Source organism: Hipposideros armiger, unplaced genomic scaffold (assembly GCF_001890085.2).
Source record: "Hipposideros armiger isolate ML-2016 unplaced genomic scaffold, ASM189008v1 scaffold_976, whole genome shotgun sequence".
Classification (NCBI taxonomy): Eukaryota; Metazoa; Chordata; class Mammalia; order Chiroptera; family Hipposideridae; genus Hipposideros; species Hipposideros armiger.
This window is the reverse complement of record NW_017732326.1, coordinates 24445-39078: the sequence shown is the minus strand read 5'-3', so window position 1 is coordinate 39078 and position 14634 is coordinate 24445. Positions and strand designations below refer to the sequence as shown.

The 14634-nt window shown below is 40.1% G+C and overlaps 1 protein-coding gene across 1 annotated transcript in view; it reads right to left on the bottom strand.

Moving 5' to 3' along the window:
* The window catches only part of VPS41 (VPS41 subunit of HOPS complex), a 72863-nt gene extending 58506 nt beyond the window's left edge, over positions 1-14357 (bottom strand). The window contains exons 1-2 of the mRNA XM_019631031.1: positions 14291-14357; positions 5375-5413 (exon numbers count right to left, since the gene is read on the bottom strand). Coding sequence (XP_019486576.1) covers positions 5375-5413; positions 14291-14311 — 60 coding nt within the window. The 5' untranslated portion in view covers positions 14312-14357. The remainder of the gene's footprint in view (positions 1-5374; positions 5414-14290) is intronic.
* Between the last annotated feature and the right edge of the window lie 277 nt (positions 14358-14634).

Here is a 14634-nt window from a genome sequence, read left to right as displayed (position 1 = left end):
ATATTGGCTCTACTTCAAAAATACCCTAAATCCTTCATCACCTCTAGCTAGAGTTCAGCCAAAGCCTCCTAACTGATCTTGCTACTTCCGACTTGCCACCCACTTCCTGGATTTTTTTCAAACAGCATCCAGAATGATCTTACTAAACAATGACGCTCCAAGGGCTTCCCATCTCACTCACAGTAAAAACCGAAGTCCATAAATTGACTTACAGGCTCTATGTTCTTGGCTACTCATTACTTCATTTCCTTCCACTCAGCTCCAGCTCCATTCACATCCTCGCTGATGTCTGGCATGACCGCACTTGATGGTGCTATATTTGCTCCTGCTTTGACCTACAAAATCTTTCACTCAGGTATTTACTCAAATGCCATCTTATTAGAGAGGCCTTGCCTGACCACCTAGAAGAAAACAGTAGCTCTTCAGCCTATTCCACGGTCCCCTTACCCAATGTTATTTTTTATCCATAACATGTATTTCCACCCAGTTTTTTGTTTTTGCTTACTGTCTCTCTCTGTCATCAAATACTGGTGTATCTTAGCACCCAGAAGATAAAAATACTCAATAAATATTTGCTGAATGAATACAGTGATCAATCAGTCTATCTTGGACTGCCTAAAATAATTTTTCCCCTAGGTAATGAAATTATAAATTCTGTTCAAAGATATATCATACCAGAGTCATGCCCACCTTTCCAATCTCTAACAAATGGCAGAAGAAATACAGGTTCCAAAGCTGTATTTCCATCCAGCAAGTTTCTACTAAGTTTCCAAACATAATTTTTATAATACATACTTCAAAGGGAATGTTTATCCATGCCTGAATGATGCAATAATCATCAGAACCTGTTAATATTAATAGCTCATTAAATGAAAGCAAATTTTTAATCCAAAGGCTATTTGGCAGGATATATTATAACTCACGCTCCATTTTTCTCAGCAATCTCATAGTTACCAGTTGCTATCAATTTGTTTATTAAAATTAATATGTGTAAAGAATCAATTTAAGTTTCAGTAAATGATTCATAATATGCTACCCACCAGGTACGATAAATTATTTTTGTGTGATGCATTTTCTGATTAAAAAAAAGCTATCTCCTGATTTCTCACAATGACTGGTTTTCATTTTAACAAAATTAAAAAAGAGCACTGCTGTGTCTGGTGCATCTAGAAGTTGCACTTTATTTGACTATTAATTTCTCATTCAACATAAATTGCATGTAGATTTATTTTAATATTGTTCAACTATTTCTCAGCCCACTTGGTTTATTAAAATTAATATATCTAACAAATTCAAGGCCTCCTAAATGTGATATTTGCAAGACTGAATGGACATCTGTTTAGGAGGCATGTTTATTAGTAATGGTAACAAATGTTATAAAGACAGAGGTGGCATTAATTAACTATTATTACATAACTCGGCCCAGGCAAGGGGTAATGTAATTTACATGCAATCTTTGCTTCAAAGGAACACACTACAGGCAGAATAAGTCTTAGTTGAACTATTCCATTGCTTTTACGAATAACCAAAGGTCGCTGGAACGCACACCTGATAAAACAGACCTCACTACATACCAATTTCCATTAGGCTCTCCTCTATTTCTTTACCACCCCGTTAGCCTGGTGGCTTTCCCCCTTGTTATTCTTTTCTTTGCTGTGCAAGTTTAATCTTGAAATGTAAGGCTCACAATTTGATGCTTCTATTGAAAAGTTCTTTGTACAACACACTAAACTCTTTTAAGAAAAAATGGAATACACTGCCAAATATACGAGGTCTGACAACTAAGTTCGCAGACTTGTTGAAACAATGTTGCTAACCTTTTTTTGATATAAGAGGGATTATTCATTATGAATTTGTACCGACTGGACAGTTAACCAAGTTTACTATTTGGAAATGCTGAAAAGGCTGTGTGAAAGTTAGACAAAAATGACCTGAACTTGTCACCAACAATTCATGGATTTTGCATCATGACAAAGCAGCAGCTCACACGGCACTGTCTGTGAGGGAGTTTTTAGCCAGTAAACAACTGTATTGGAACACCCTCCCAACTCACCTGGTCTGGCCTCCAATGACTTCTTTCTTTACCCAAAGATAAAGGAAATACTGAAAGGAAGATATTTTGATGACATTCTGGACATCAAGGATAATACAATGACAGTTCTGATGGCGATTCCAGAAAAAGTTTCAAAATTGCTTTGAAGGGTGGACTAGGCGCTGGCGTCAGTGCAAACCTTCCCAAGGGGAGTACTTCGAAAGCGACCATAGTGATATTCAGCAATGAGATATGTAGCACTTTTTCTAGGATGACTTCTCGAACTTAATTGTCCGACCTCATATAATATACCAAGAACCTACTCAAAGTAAGCAGGGTTTGAAAAAAATATCTATCTCCATGAAGCAGAGCTGCTTCCATTTCCAGCTGCATGACACAAGTATTCCATAGCCTACTAGTCCATAAATAGGAAACACCCTATGGAAAATGATGACATTTTTGTATTGTTGAATCTGGAACCACTAAATCTATTCAGAAATAAATCTGTGCTGTGTTAAGCCACTACAATTTTGGAACTGTCACTGCAGCACAGCCTGCCTCTCCTGTCTCATATTTTAACTGATAAGATTGTGGTTCATATTAAGTTGAGATACTCCACATCAAGTACTCAGACAACACATGGCACACAGTAAGTGGAGCTGAAAAATTGAAGTAATTGATGATTCTCCATGATTTAAATGTTGTTTCCCATTAAAATGTAAAGAACAAATCAGATGTTAGAATTATCTGGCAAGGATTTTAAAGTAGCCATCATAAAAGTGCTTCAACAAGCAATTATAAATTCCCTTGAAATAAATGAATTAACAGGATATCTCAGCAAAGAAATAAAAGTTATTAAAAAATGGAAAATTTTAGAACTGGAAAATATAATAACCGAAATAAAAAACTTATTTTATGGGCTCAATAGCACAGTGGAGATGACAGGGGACAGAACCAATGAACATGAGAATAGATCAATCGAATTTATCCAATGTGAACGAGAGAGAAATGGACTGAAAAAAATGAACAAAGTCTCAGGTACCTGTGGAACAATAACAAAAGGGCTAACATCCATATTAAAAGTCCCAGCAGGAAAAGAAAGAGCAGAATTGAAAATGTATTCAAAGAAATAACAGCTGAAAACTTTCCAAATTTGGTGAAAGACATAACCCTACAGATTAAAGATTCATAATGGCGTATTATGTTAATGTTTCTTTGGCTTAAAATTGTTGATTCTCACTTTCTGTTTGTTTGCCTATAGTAGTTTTGTAGGAATGCTACCTGCCATTTCAGTTCATTTTTCTTTTTTTTTATTATATATTTTTTCAATTATAGTTGACATACAAAATAATATTAGTTTCGGGTGTACAACATAGTAACTACACATTTATATAACTTACGAAGTGATCACGCTGGTAGCTGGTAAGTCTGGATGGGTATCTAACACCATACATAGTTACTACAATATTATTGACTATATTCCCTATGCTGTACTTGACATCCCTATGACTGTTTTTACAACTGAAAATTTGTACATCTTAATCCCTTCACCTTTAATTTTTAAATGTCTCAGATTTTCCTGAATAGCGACAACAGGTGATCCTACGGAGATGGGGGGGTATTTGGGTGGTTTACTAGGTCTCTTAGTTACATTGGCAAATAAAGTGCGTTTTCTGTAACATGTGGCATTTTGGGGAGGTTGGGGCAGGGAGAGGGAAAGGCAGAATGGCGGCAGCCAGGGGCTGGAGGGAGAGATGCGTAAGGAAGTCTCCTGATTCTATGCTAGTTTTTACTTCTAGGCAGCCTTAATCTCCCCTGCTTTTCACTCTTCCCTTCACTGTTGTTCCTCCAAGGGATCTTCACCTCCTCTCCAGGAGCAGCCTCATCCCAACACTGTCACCTCTGGTCCCACACACCTTGAAGCCCCCTCCTTTAAATTCCCCAATGGCGAGTGCAGGAATCCACCAGGGCTCAGGCTGTTCTCACTACGACCCCACCCTGGGGGTGGTTTTCATCGGTATTCTGCCACCTCCAGGGCTCAGCTGCACAGTCTTCATTTCCATCCAGTCTCCATCTGACTCTCAGCTCCAGGGTCAATCCAGAGCTGGTTTCAGGAATTTGTTTCTGCGTTTACACACAGTTCATAGTACTCCCTGCTTCCTGATCATGCTGGAAACACGGGCTCCGTGCACTTTTGTTTGCTCTCCTTGGGATCCATTCCTAGCTGAGGGATGTGTGGAAAGATTTACATTTAGGCGGCTGTCAACATCCTCCTCTCCTGTGAAATGAAACCTGGACGAGTTCTGACACTGCAGGTTTCTGTATCGGTGATTCTGAGGACACGGGGTTCCCAGTAATCAGAGGTACCCCAAAATAGAATGGTGATCTGAAATACTTAATTAAAAATTAACAAATATTACACCCTCCCTATAAGTAAACTCATAAATTCTTTACCAAGAGCCCTATAAAGCGGTAGCAGAGTTCCTTAGTAGGAAAATGTTAGGAACCATGACTCTAGCCAAACTACAAATGCAGGATGGCATACCATACAAGATGTTCTCTAGAGGAAATGTGAAAGCCCACATTTTCCCTGATGAAGCAAACAAAAATTATATAATAACTATATGCAATAGCAGCCCAAATTTAATAGACTTATAATGGCTACAATCATACTAGTGAGGATTTCTAGCAGGTTATCATAGATACACTTATATTCCTCTGAGCTAAATGAAATATTAAAAGGAAAAACATAATTATTTAGTTCATCTACAAAAATGGACAAGTTAATCTGTGTGTTATGCTTAAACTTATTTCTTCTGCAAGTCTTGAAAAGGAATTTCTTAAAAAGTCCTTCCTTATATATTACTTTTTCCTCCTTAAATTACAATCTTAGCTCCCAACAGCTTTTAAGGTAATTACTTTCCTTTTTGTTTTATGAAATAAACTATAATTTCAATGATTCAGAAATTATACCAATCAGCATGCCATCTTTATTAAAAGAATGATGAAAGAATAATTATTGCAGAATCTATAGTTTGTTCTTACAATGTCAAGATTAGTTTGTAAAACTTTGCATCAATTTTCCCACTGCCCAAGATGCTTCAGGATAAAATACTGTCCTAGATGAAGACCAAACTTTTTGTTCCTTTTCCTGATCATTTTTTAAGCTAGTCCATTTAATAGTTTTAAAATACTGTCATGCTCTCTCTTACGGCTCAGTCACCTGTGGCCCCACTTTACCACCCAGCCTTGGGAAGGCTGCGTTCAGCAAGGAGAACAAGCTCACAGTGATAACGTAGTTAACCAGAAATCCCCGGGCTGTTGAATCATCATCTTACTTACCTCAGACTCATCAGTAGATTCTTCAAGAGACCCGGTTTCCTACAAAGCACAGAGGGGGAAATGGTCAGAACAGATGACAAAAGAATGAAAAATATTTTCAAGGGAAGAGTCCTCATGTCCCTCCCGCCAACATCCAGCTGCCCTTTTCAGAGGTAATCTGCCACTACAGTATAAATTAGGACTCCGCACGGTCTGACTGTCACAGGCCGCCCACTTCTCCACACCCTGCAGGACTGGGATGCTTACTCTGGGGCCACACAAACCCACGGCTCCTGCTGACCTCCCCCGCCTGAGTGGTCAGCAAGTTAACAAACGAGCCCAGGAATTGTCATCCGAGTACGTGGGAGTGCTTTTCCCTCTCTAACAACGCAAAGCAGCCTGGCAAAGCCCTACTGATCTCAGAAGGGAAAAGGAAGCTGCCATCTCAAATTATCTATAAGCCAATTTTTATACTGAAAAGCTCTTGAGCTATTAATTATTATGCTATTAATCTGGTTGAGCCAAAATGATTGTCTTGCTTAAACAGCTTTTACAAAAGAATTCCCCTAGAGTGGTACCTATCAGACAGCGTGCAAACAAGCTGTATAATTTACATCCACTCTTTAAGCCATTAACTGGAAGACAAATTCTGCCATTTAATGTTTCCCTCTTGCTAGACCATGAATCTTGCTGCTCTGGAGAAAACAAAGCAAAAGGGGAAAAAATTGACTTGATCCTGCTAATCTCTCACCTGTCCACTGAAAGAGAGAATCTGCTGATGCCACGCATCCTCAAAGAGGTCAGCAAAATGAAGATTTACTTAACGTACTTATAGATATCAATAGCAATAAAAGGTTACAACTAATATGCTGACACCGAATGTAAGCATTTTACAACAGTCCATGAGATAAAAAAAGAACAAAAAATGGGACAAGGACGTTTTAGATATAACTAATATTTTTTCCAAAAAAAAAGAATGAACATTTTAAAGTTAGATGCAAACTGGACAGCGGATAAACACAAATCTAGTGTTTGGAAACATTCTAACTTCATTCTTGGAAAATCACTAGGAACCTGGCAGGTGGCAGGCTGCCTGGGTAGCAGCCTTGTGGACCACACAGTCCCTGCTCTCAAAAGCCACCTGTAAAATGGGGATGAAAGTCACATGCAATTAAAAATTTTATTGTAGTTATATCATTAACCATGATGAATATAAAAATCTCCCTTACGTTGCAATGCAGCCTATTCTACATTAGGAAGATATTACTAATTTGGAGTTACAATCTCTCCACAATAACGTTTTGTTCTTAGCATTAATACGACACATTAAAAAGTCAATTATTCTTCTACTATTTGACAATTCTCCAGAGTTAAAGATACATATCATGCCTGCCCTTCTAAACTATTTATCTCCTGTGCTCACAGCCCCACTTACGCTCCTGATCCTTCTCTTTTGGACACACACACTTCATATTAACAGTCATTATTATGACATCTTTACTGGAACATCTATTATATATATTCCATATTGCTAAATGCTTTACAGGTAGCATCTTGAAATGTCCCAATTACCCCTGACATAAGAACACTGAGGCTTAGAGGTTGAACTTCTAACCTCCATTCCTTCCCTGACAGTCCCTGAATATTACGTTTTAAGCATTAGCAAAACCAGGCTTTGACAAATGTACCAAAGGACACTTGACTCTTTCCAGAAAAGTTACATTATACCAAAAGATTTTCTTTTTTTAATTTGGAATCTATTCAAATATGCACAAGGGTTAAAGGGCAAATGTCTCACATTCTTGATTAGAACAAAAACCTAAGTCCTCACCCAGCAATTTCAATCCAAAAACTCTAAACCAAATTACACTCTTGCCCCCACTGGAAGGCAGGCAGTGTCAGGATCTGACACCTCAGAGCACGCAGATCTCAGCAACCTGAGTCTTTGGGGAAAAGCAGGCGTTCAGAGGTGCTTCCTGCGGCTGCTGGTATGGATCGAGAACATTTCCTCCAGGACACACTCAGACTTACCCTAAGGACCAGCACAAACCTTCCGAACAGAGCTGTGCACCCCTCTCCCAAAATTACACTTCTGTCCACAACTGTCCCAAACCCAATGCATTGGTGACTTCGAGAATTAGCCTGGTCTGTTATTTCTTAGCTTCACTCATTCATCAAGCCCCTCCGCTTAATGCTCTAGAGACAGACAAACAAGACATGATGGGAATGTCCTCAGTGAGGGATCCAAGGAGCAAGGCTGAACCTTGAGGAAAGAAACAGTGTAGAGTCAGTGGTTTTCCACCATTTTTAAATTCACACTCTATCTTGCAAAGAATCCAACTTTGAATCATGAAAATATAGCTGTAAAAGTGTACTGTTCTCTAGATGAAATAAGCCAGACAGAAAATGACAAAAATTGTAGGATTCCTCTTATACAGGACAGAAAGCAGAATAGAGGTTAGCAGAGCTGGAGGAGGGAGTAATGGGGAGTTATTGTTTAATGGGTACAAAGTTTCAGTTTGTGATGATGAAAAGTTCTTGATAGAGATGGATGGTGATGATGATTGCACAATAATGTGAATGTACTTAATGCTACTGAAATAAATGTACAGTGAAAAATGATTCAAGTGGGGCTGGCCGATTGGCACGTTGGTTAAGAGCTGGTTTGGGATGCCAGCTCTGAGCAGCAGGGCCCCAGTTCGGATCCCACATGAGGGCCAGTGACACTGCCCTCTACAGCTAAGATGGTGAACAGCTCAACCTGGAGCTGGGCTGCCATGATTCGCCGGCGACGGTGTAGGCTGCAGCCCCTGTTGCAGTGGGTTGCCATAAGCTACCGTGTGTGGCTGGCAGCCAGCGTGAGTGGCCAGCAGCCTATGTGAGCTGCCAAGAGCTGCCGTACCAAGAAGCCGGTGACCGATCTGCCTCACCCGGGAAAAGCGCAATTATAATACCAACATGGGCCAGTGAAGTGACGTCCTCCACAACTAGACTGAAGAACAAAAGGACAACAACTTGTCTGTTCCCCTTCCCCTGATTCCCCAGCGCTGTTCCCCTCCCCCAATTCCCCAATAAAATCTTAAAAAAAAAATTATTAAAGTGAATATTATGGTATGTATGTTGTACTCCAGTTAAAAAAAAATGTCCTGTTCTTGTTGAAGCAAAAATGATGGGCTAGAAGGTACCCAGGGACACAAATGTATAACCAAACAAATTCTGGGCAACAGGTTGAAGCTAAACTCAGCAATTGTTTCACTTTACCTTTCTCTTGCAAACCAATCCCTTAAACTCAATCATCTACCCAAACCTAAAGATCCTGGTGCATTGCCACATGACCTCCTGAATCAGGATTATCTTCCCCAATAGGATTATCTTCTGTACCTCTCAGCTCACACCTAATACTAACAGCCTTGTCCTAATGGCTATCCTTTAAAATACACCATGGCTAAACACAAAGCCTTTTGGTGCTCTGTTTCCCACTATCCTACCCAAAGGAACCCCCATTTGCTGGTGACGATGATCAGAAATAGGCAGCTGATCTAAAATGGTAGCAGTCTCCCTCCTCTACAGATTCCACTTAAGAGCAATACCACGTATATTTTCCCCAGGCAGACGCTTGAATTATTAGCTCATGCTTACAGGAGTTACAGAAGGGGGGCCTGAAGGAAGGCAGCAGCACACAAGGAGAGAGCTATTCAAACAGAACGTTAGTCACCCAGCAGCAGCCGGGGAAAGGCGCTAGTTGGGCTCTCAGAAGACCCCTCCAATAAAGGCTTTCAACCCACCACCACCCTTAATCCTAACATGAGCAGAGGGCCCACAAAGCAACCTGGGAGAAGACTCAGCACAGTAGGCCTTAACACTCAGCACAGAAGGCCTCAGAGGCCAGAGGTGTTAGAAAGTGTCGGTCAGAAGGGAGAAGCCTGGACCTCCCAGGATGGGAAGTCCTCCCAGGATGGGAATTTTGAGGGTATACACAGTTTGTTGGGGGGGGAAAACAACAGAATTGGGGAGAGAAACAGGAAGCTGGCGCCTAAGGAAGACCAGCTCCAAACTCTGCAGGATGAAGAAACGGAACAGGGACCAGGACACAGGATATCAGACTAGGCTGGAGACAGACATGAGACACTCACGGCTGGACTGCCACCTTCTCTCTCTTCCCAGCAACCTGTGTGCCAAAGCAGAGCTTAATGTCAGAGAGGGTAGGATAGCTCCCGATGTCTGACATAGGCATGGCAAAGAGGAAATTTTCTGTGTGATACGCATCTGACAGCCCTGTGTCACAGAGCCTCTATTTTAAAAAGCTTTTGGGTACCCAGAAACTAAGCTGTTTGAGTAGGAAAGATAAAAGAATACCTGAGGAGCTAGCAGAAGTAAGGAGACTCAGGTTACCAACCCTGTTCAACCCACTAGCCTTGGCTACTGCACTCATCTTATTCTGCAGTTGAAGGCAAACCTTGATGCCTGCCCCAACTTGGTGATTTAGCAACCCAATCCCAAACCTGATTTTGCATCAGGACCACCTAAACTCAGTTTGGGGAATTGGCTAATGCTTGCTAATACACTCCATTTTCATCGATTCTGATTCAGTAGGTATACATAAGAGCCTAGAATCACATGTATTTGGTAACAAAAACATAAGGAGGACCAGGTACTGAGAAGACAAAAAGGCAACTGTGACTGAGCAGCCATGAATGATCTGATCTGATGAGGGCTCCCTCTCCAACGTGGCAATGTGGGTGCTAGGGAGACTACTAATCATCAGCTGGTGACATCAGACTCCAGCCAACCGACCCAGACAAATATGAGAGGAAAAACTACAAGGCAATAAGCATCTCCAGCTAAGCTAACTCGTGGCTATAGTTACATGAAGGTAAAGAGTGGGCCCCCTAAAAATTTCTCTGACCCTGTGCTTTTGCAACTTCTTGTTTGGGGCCTTGTTTTTCCTTTAGTTATTAGTAAAGTTGCTTTTAAAAGGTGTCTTAGCCAAACTGTAGGAAAAGAAACTTGTGCATACCTAAGCCAAACCCCCATTTGGGTGATAAATTGTTGTCCTATTTAAAGACAACCGTTACAATCTGGCCACTTTAAAATGTTTTATCTCATGTCATACTCACAAGAGTCCTGGAGAGTAAAATACTCAGCTTATAGGCAAGAAAACTAAGGCACTCAAATATTTGTCAACTTGATGTTTCTTTTACACCTGGGAGAGGATACATGCTCATGAACGTGCCTCTGATAATCTGTAAATGCCCTGCAATAAGGACGAATTTCTCTAATTTCTAAAACAAAGAGGGAGAATTTAAAAAAGAAACTTTCCTATTTGGTGAAGAAATAGATGGTCTAAATGGGCGAATATTTAACAGACTAGGTTCCCTGCTGTTTGAAAGGGTACCTGGGAAACTGGCAGAGTATGGAGTGTAGGGAATGTAATCTATAATACATCTGAATTAGTAATTTTCCAAAGTTTCAAGTAAGATAAAATAACAACACAGATTCTACTGAACCTTACTTACAATTTGACATTTTCAATTCACACTTTCCCCTTAATAAATTCATTTAAACATTTTACTAAGTACCTAGTACCTGTAAAGCACTAGCCCTGTGAGAGATACAGACATGAGTAAGCTCTCGTTCTTATTCTTGAGGACTCAGCAATCTGTAGAAGAGATAAGACAAATACACAAACAACCAGACTTCAAGCAGAATGCTATTTGTAAGAGAGGCATGGACAAATACTGTTGGGCATCTGTGATTATGAAGGTCAAGTATAAATCATTTTGGTGCGAGGTAAAACTGCTGTTTAGAAGATTTCCAGGTAGAAGGCAGGATATTAGTTCTTCCTGTAAACTATATAACTTTTGTGTAGTTATTTTTGTGGACTACCTTTACCATACTCAGCATAAACAAAGGTTTTCCAATAATTCTTCAAAAGTGTTCATTCATATCCATAAAGTGATTTTTAGTTTGAGAGTCTATGAACTGTTTTATGTTTTGTTAACGCACTTAGTACAGATCTATTTTGATTCTTTCTAAGATTAAAGGGGGGGCCAAAAAGTAGTCACCAAAGAACACAATGCTCAGAAAAGTTAATAGGGAAGGTTTAGTCTTGCTCACCATCTTTTAGTTTTGTTTACATTTATAGTACATGGTGCCTAGGGAAAAAAGCTTCCTTTTCCCTAACTTGTCATTCCAGTTACTTCTAAAACACATCTCACTTTTTAAAGCATTCAGGGGGAAAAATTATGTCAAGATTTCCTAAAAGGTTCAAAGAATCAAATCAATCAGCAAATTTATTTAATTCATCTTTTGTGTACTTTTAGCCTCCAAAAAACAGTAAGAAAGGCCTACTCACTTGGTCAGATTTTAATGCAAAATGCACAAATAAAGCAGAGAAAAGTTTAACCAACTTTATCCATAAAGGACTGATAACACAGGTACAATTGTTTACTAGCTTTATTTTAAAAAATAACAAAACAACAGTTGTGAATGTTTGCTCCTTCCTGCTATTGACAATAGGCTACTGGTATTTTTGAAAATGACAATGACACCACTGGAGGCAGGAGAGAGGGGTGAATGTCTGCTCTAATCATATGTTGGTGGTTAAAACATCAAAGATGAAATAATGACTTGAAGGAAATTTATGAAGGTAATAAGGGCTACTTCTATTTCATAAAGTAAAAAAATTATTTAGAATTAGGTTCTTAAGTATTTTTTGAAAGGCAGGGTGCTCTAGTGAAAAATCATGCGCTCTGAAGATAGGAGATAAGATTTATTATATTAATAGATACAAGTCTGAGCAAGTTATTTAAGTTGTCTGAATTTCAATACGTTTACCTTTAATATTCAATCATTTTACACACATTGAGCATCAAGCACTATTTTAGGTGTCAGGATTACAGCAGTGAACAAATCCTTGCCCTCATGAATATTACATTCTAATGGGGAGAATATACAGAAATGAATACAGAAACATATAGAAAAAATAAGAATGATGAGCACTAAGAAAAAAAAAGAATGCAGGAAAGATGTTTCAAAGAATGTTCAGGGAAGATCTCTCTCAAAAAGATAACACTAGGACAAAGATATGAAGAAAATGAAGGAGAAAGCCCTGTAGATATCTGGGGTCAAAAAAGGGAACAGTATGAGCAAAGGTCCTTAGGTAGAAACATGGCAGCCTGGTGTTAAAGGAACAGATAGAAAGCCAGTAGAGCTGATGCAAAGTGACAGAAGGGAAGATGACTAGTGAAAAATGAGGTCAGAGAAAGGGGACAGAGCAATTGGGGCAAATACCATCGGGCAACTAGGCTGTTATAAGGACTCTGGCTTTTCCTCAGAGTGCAGTGAGAAACCACTGGAAGATGTGGAATATGGTGCTTGTCCTGGACTTATACATCAGAAAAAACACTTACCACACAGAATTCTTTTGTGAGGAACAAATGCAATGTGAAAGTGTTCTTTAAACTGAAAAGTGCTGTAAAATGAAAGCATTCTTATTGTATCACTAACTTTCTACATGTCTTTCTATGTCAGACAGCTGTGTCGAACTCTTCTGCACAAAACGATTTTAGTAAATACTAAGGGGAATTCTCTCCATTTCTACCTCCCTATATCTAAGAACATAAGAAGTTTGGTTTTTTGCTTTTACATCACACCAAAAAATTATATTTCAAAATGAAAGATGAAAACCAATCTCTCTACCATCTTCATACCCAGCAATCAGTCGTGAAGTTACATGTGCTTAATGAGTCTTTTCCTTCGAATTCCCTGGAACAGAAAAGGGAGGCTCCAGTGGTAAGGGGGGGAATCTTCTGTTATCACAATGACCACCCAAATCAAATCTCTACCTAACTTCTCAATTATTGGCATAAATCAAATGTACACAGGGCAAATGTTCATTACATAAATGAAGTATGTTGCAAACGGTACAAAGTATGCACTAGGTAAACTTTTGTTATTACGGTACTAAACAGCTCATCATCAAATCACTTCTTCGAGGCAATTATGGAAACTGATGGCCCCGTTAGTTTGTGTTAACAGTGCTAAGCTGAAATGACCCTGGAAATGGAAAACTGAGGTATTTCCCCAGGTTCTGGCCTTTGCTCTTTTTGTCTTCTTTATGTTACTTTGTCATGTCAACTAATGTCTGACTGCCCCTACTGCCTATATGAAAGTAACTACTGCCATCACCAACTTCTACCCTAAACTCCAGTGCCGCATTGCTAGGTTGTGACTGGACATTAGATGACATTGCCATCTGATGTCTTACAAGCAACAAATAATTCCTCGTAACTTTTACTATGCCCAACTTCTACTAAGCACTTTGTGTACTAACTCATTCCAACTTAAATCACCCTCGAAGGACCGCACTGTATTATCTCACCTCATATTTTAAAGTTAAATTATAAAGTTAAAAATAACTAGCCTAAAGTCACATATTAAGATAACCTGCCATAGTGACTCAGCTTTGCACCTAAATGCAATAGATGCAAAACAAAACTCATCTACTCTCTCCCAGCCCTCCTGCAAATCGGCTCTCACTGTTCTACTTCCAGTGGAAAGGAATTTAATTTTCAGTCACCTGGCCTAGAACTCAAGTCATCTCTTACGCCTCTCACGGGCAGTCAGTCCCTGGGAGCTCAGGCTGCCTTCAAGCCAAAATTTCACCGAGCACAGGCCACGGGGGCAGAGCCAAAGAAAGGGCCGCCTCACGACGCCGGGAGTGTGTCGGTGGGCTTTCCCCGGTGCCCTCCAAGAGCTGGTATCCCGCCCCCTTCTCTGCTCCCGAAATGGCCTCTCGCAGCCCGCCAACCCCGCGGTGGGCCTGCCTCGGCCTCCAGCAGCTCCGCAGCTCTGCATCTCCACACGCTCCACTCCAGACCCCCGGCCATCTCACCCTAATCTCCTCTTCCCTAGCCCAGCAGTTGCACCCTTTACCTGCTCCTCTGCTTCCGCCATGGTGCAGCCGGGGACTCACGTGACAGACCCGGAAATGAGGGAAAACAGGACAACGGGGCCCCGCGCCTGCTGGGAAATGTAGTTTTAGCCACTTGTGAGCCAGGACGTCATTTCTAGCTGGTGAGGCTATTAGGCCTTGTTTCTGCTTTCAGCTCTCAAAGCTCAGTGAAGTTATGCTTTGGAAAATCTGAACATAACCACTGATAATGCTCTATTTTATTGTTGGTCTTATTTTCTCCATGATTATTATAATAATTATTAATATTTACTATGTATTAGGCCTTGGATTTATAGCTTTACGTGAATTATCTCAATTAATCCTC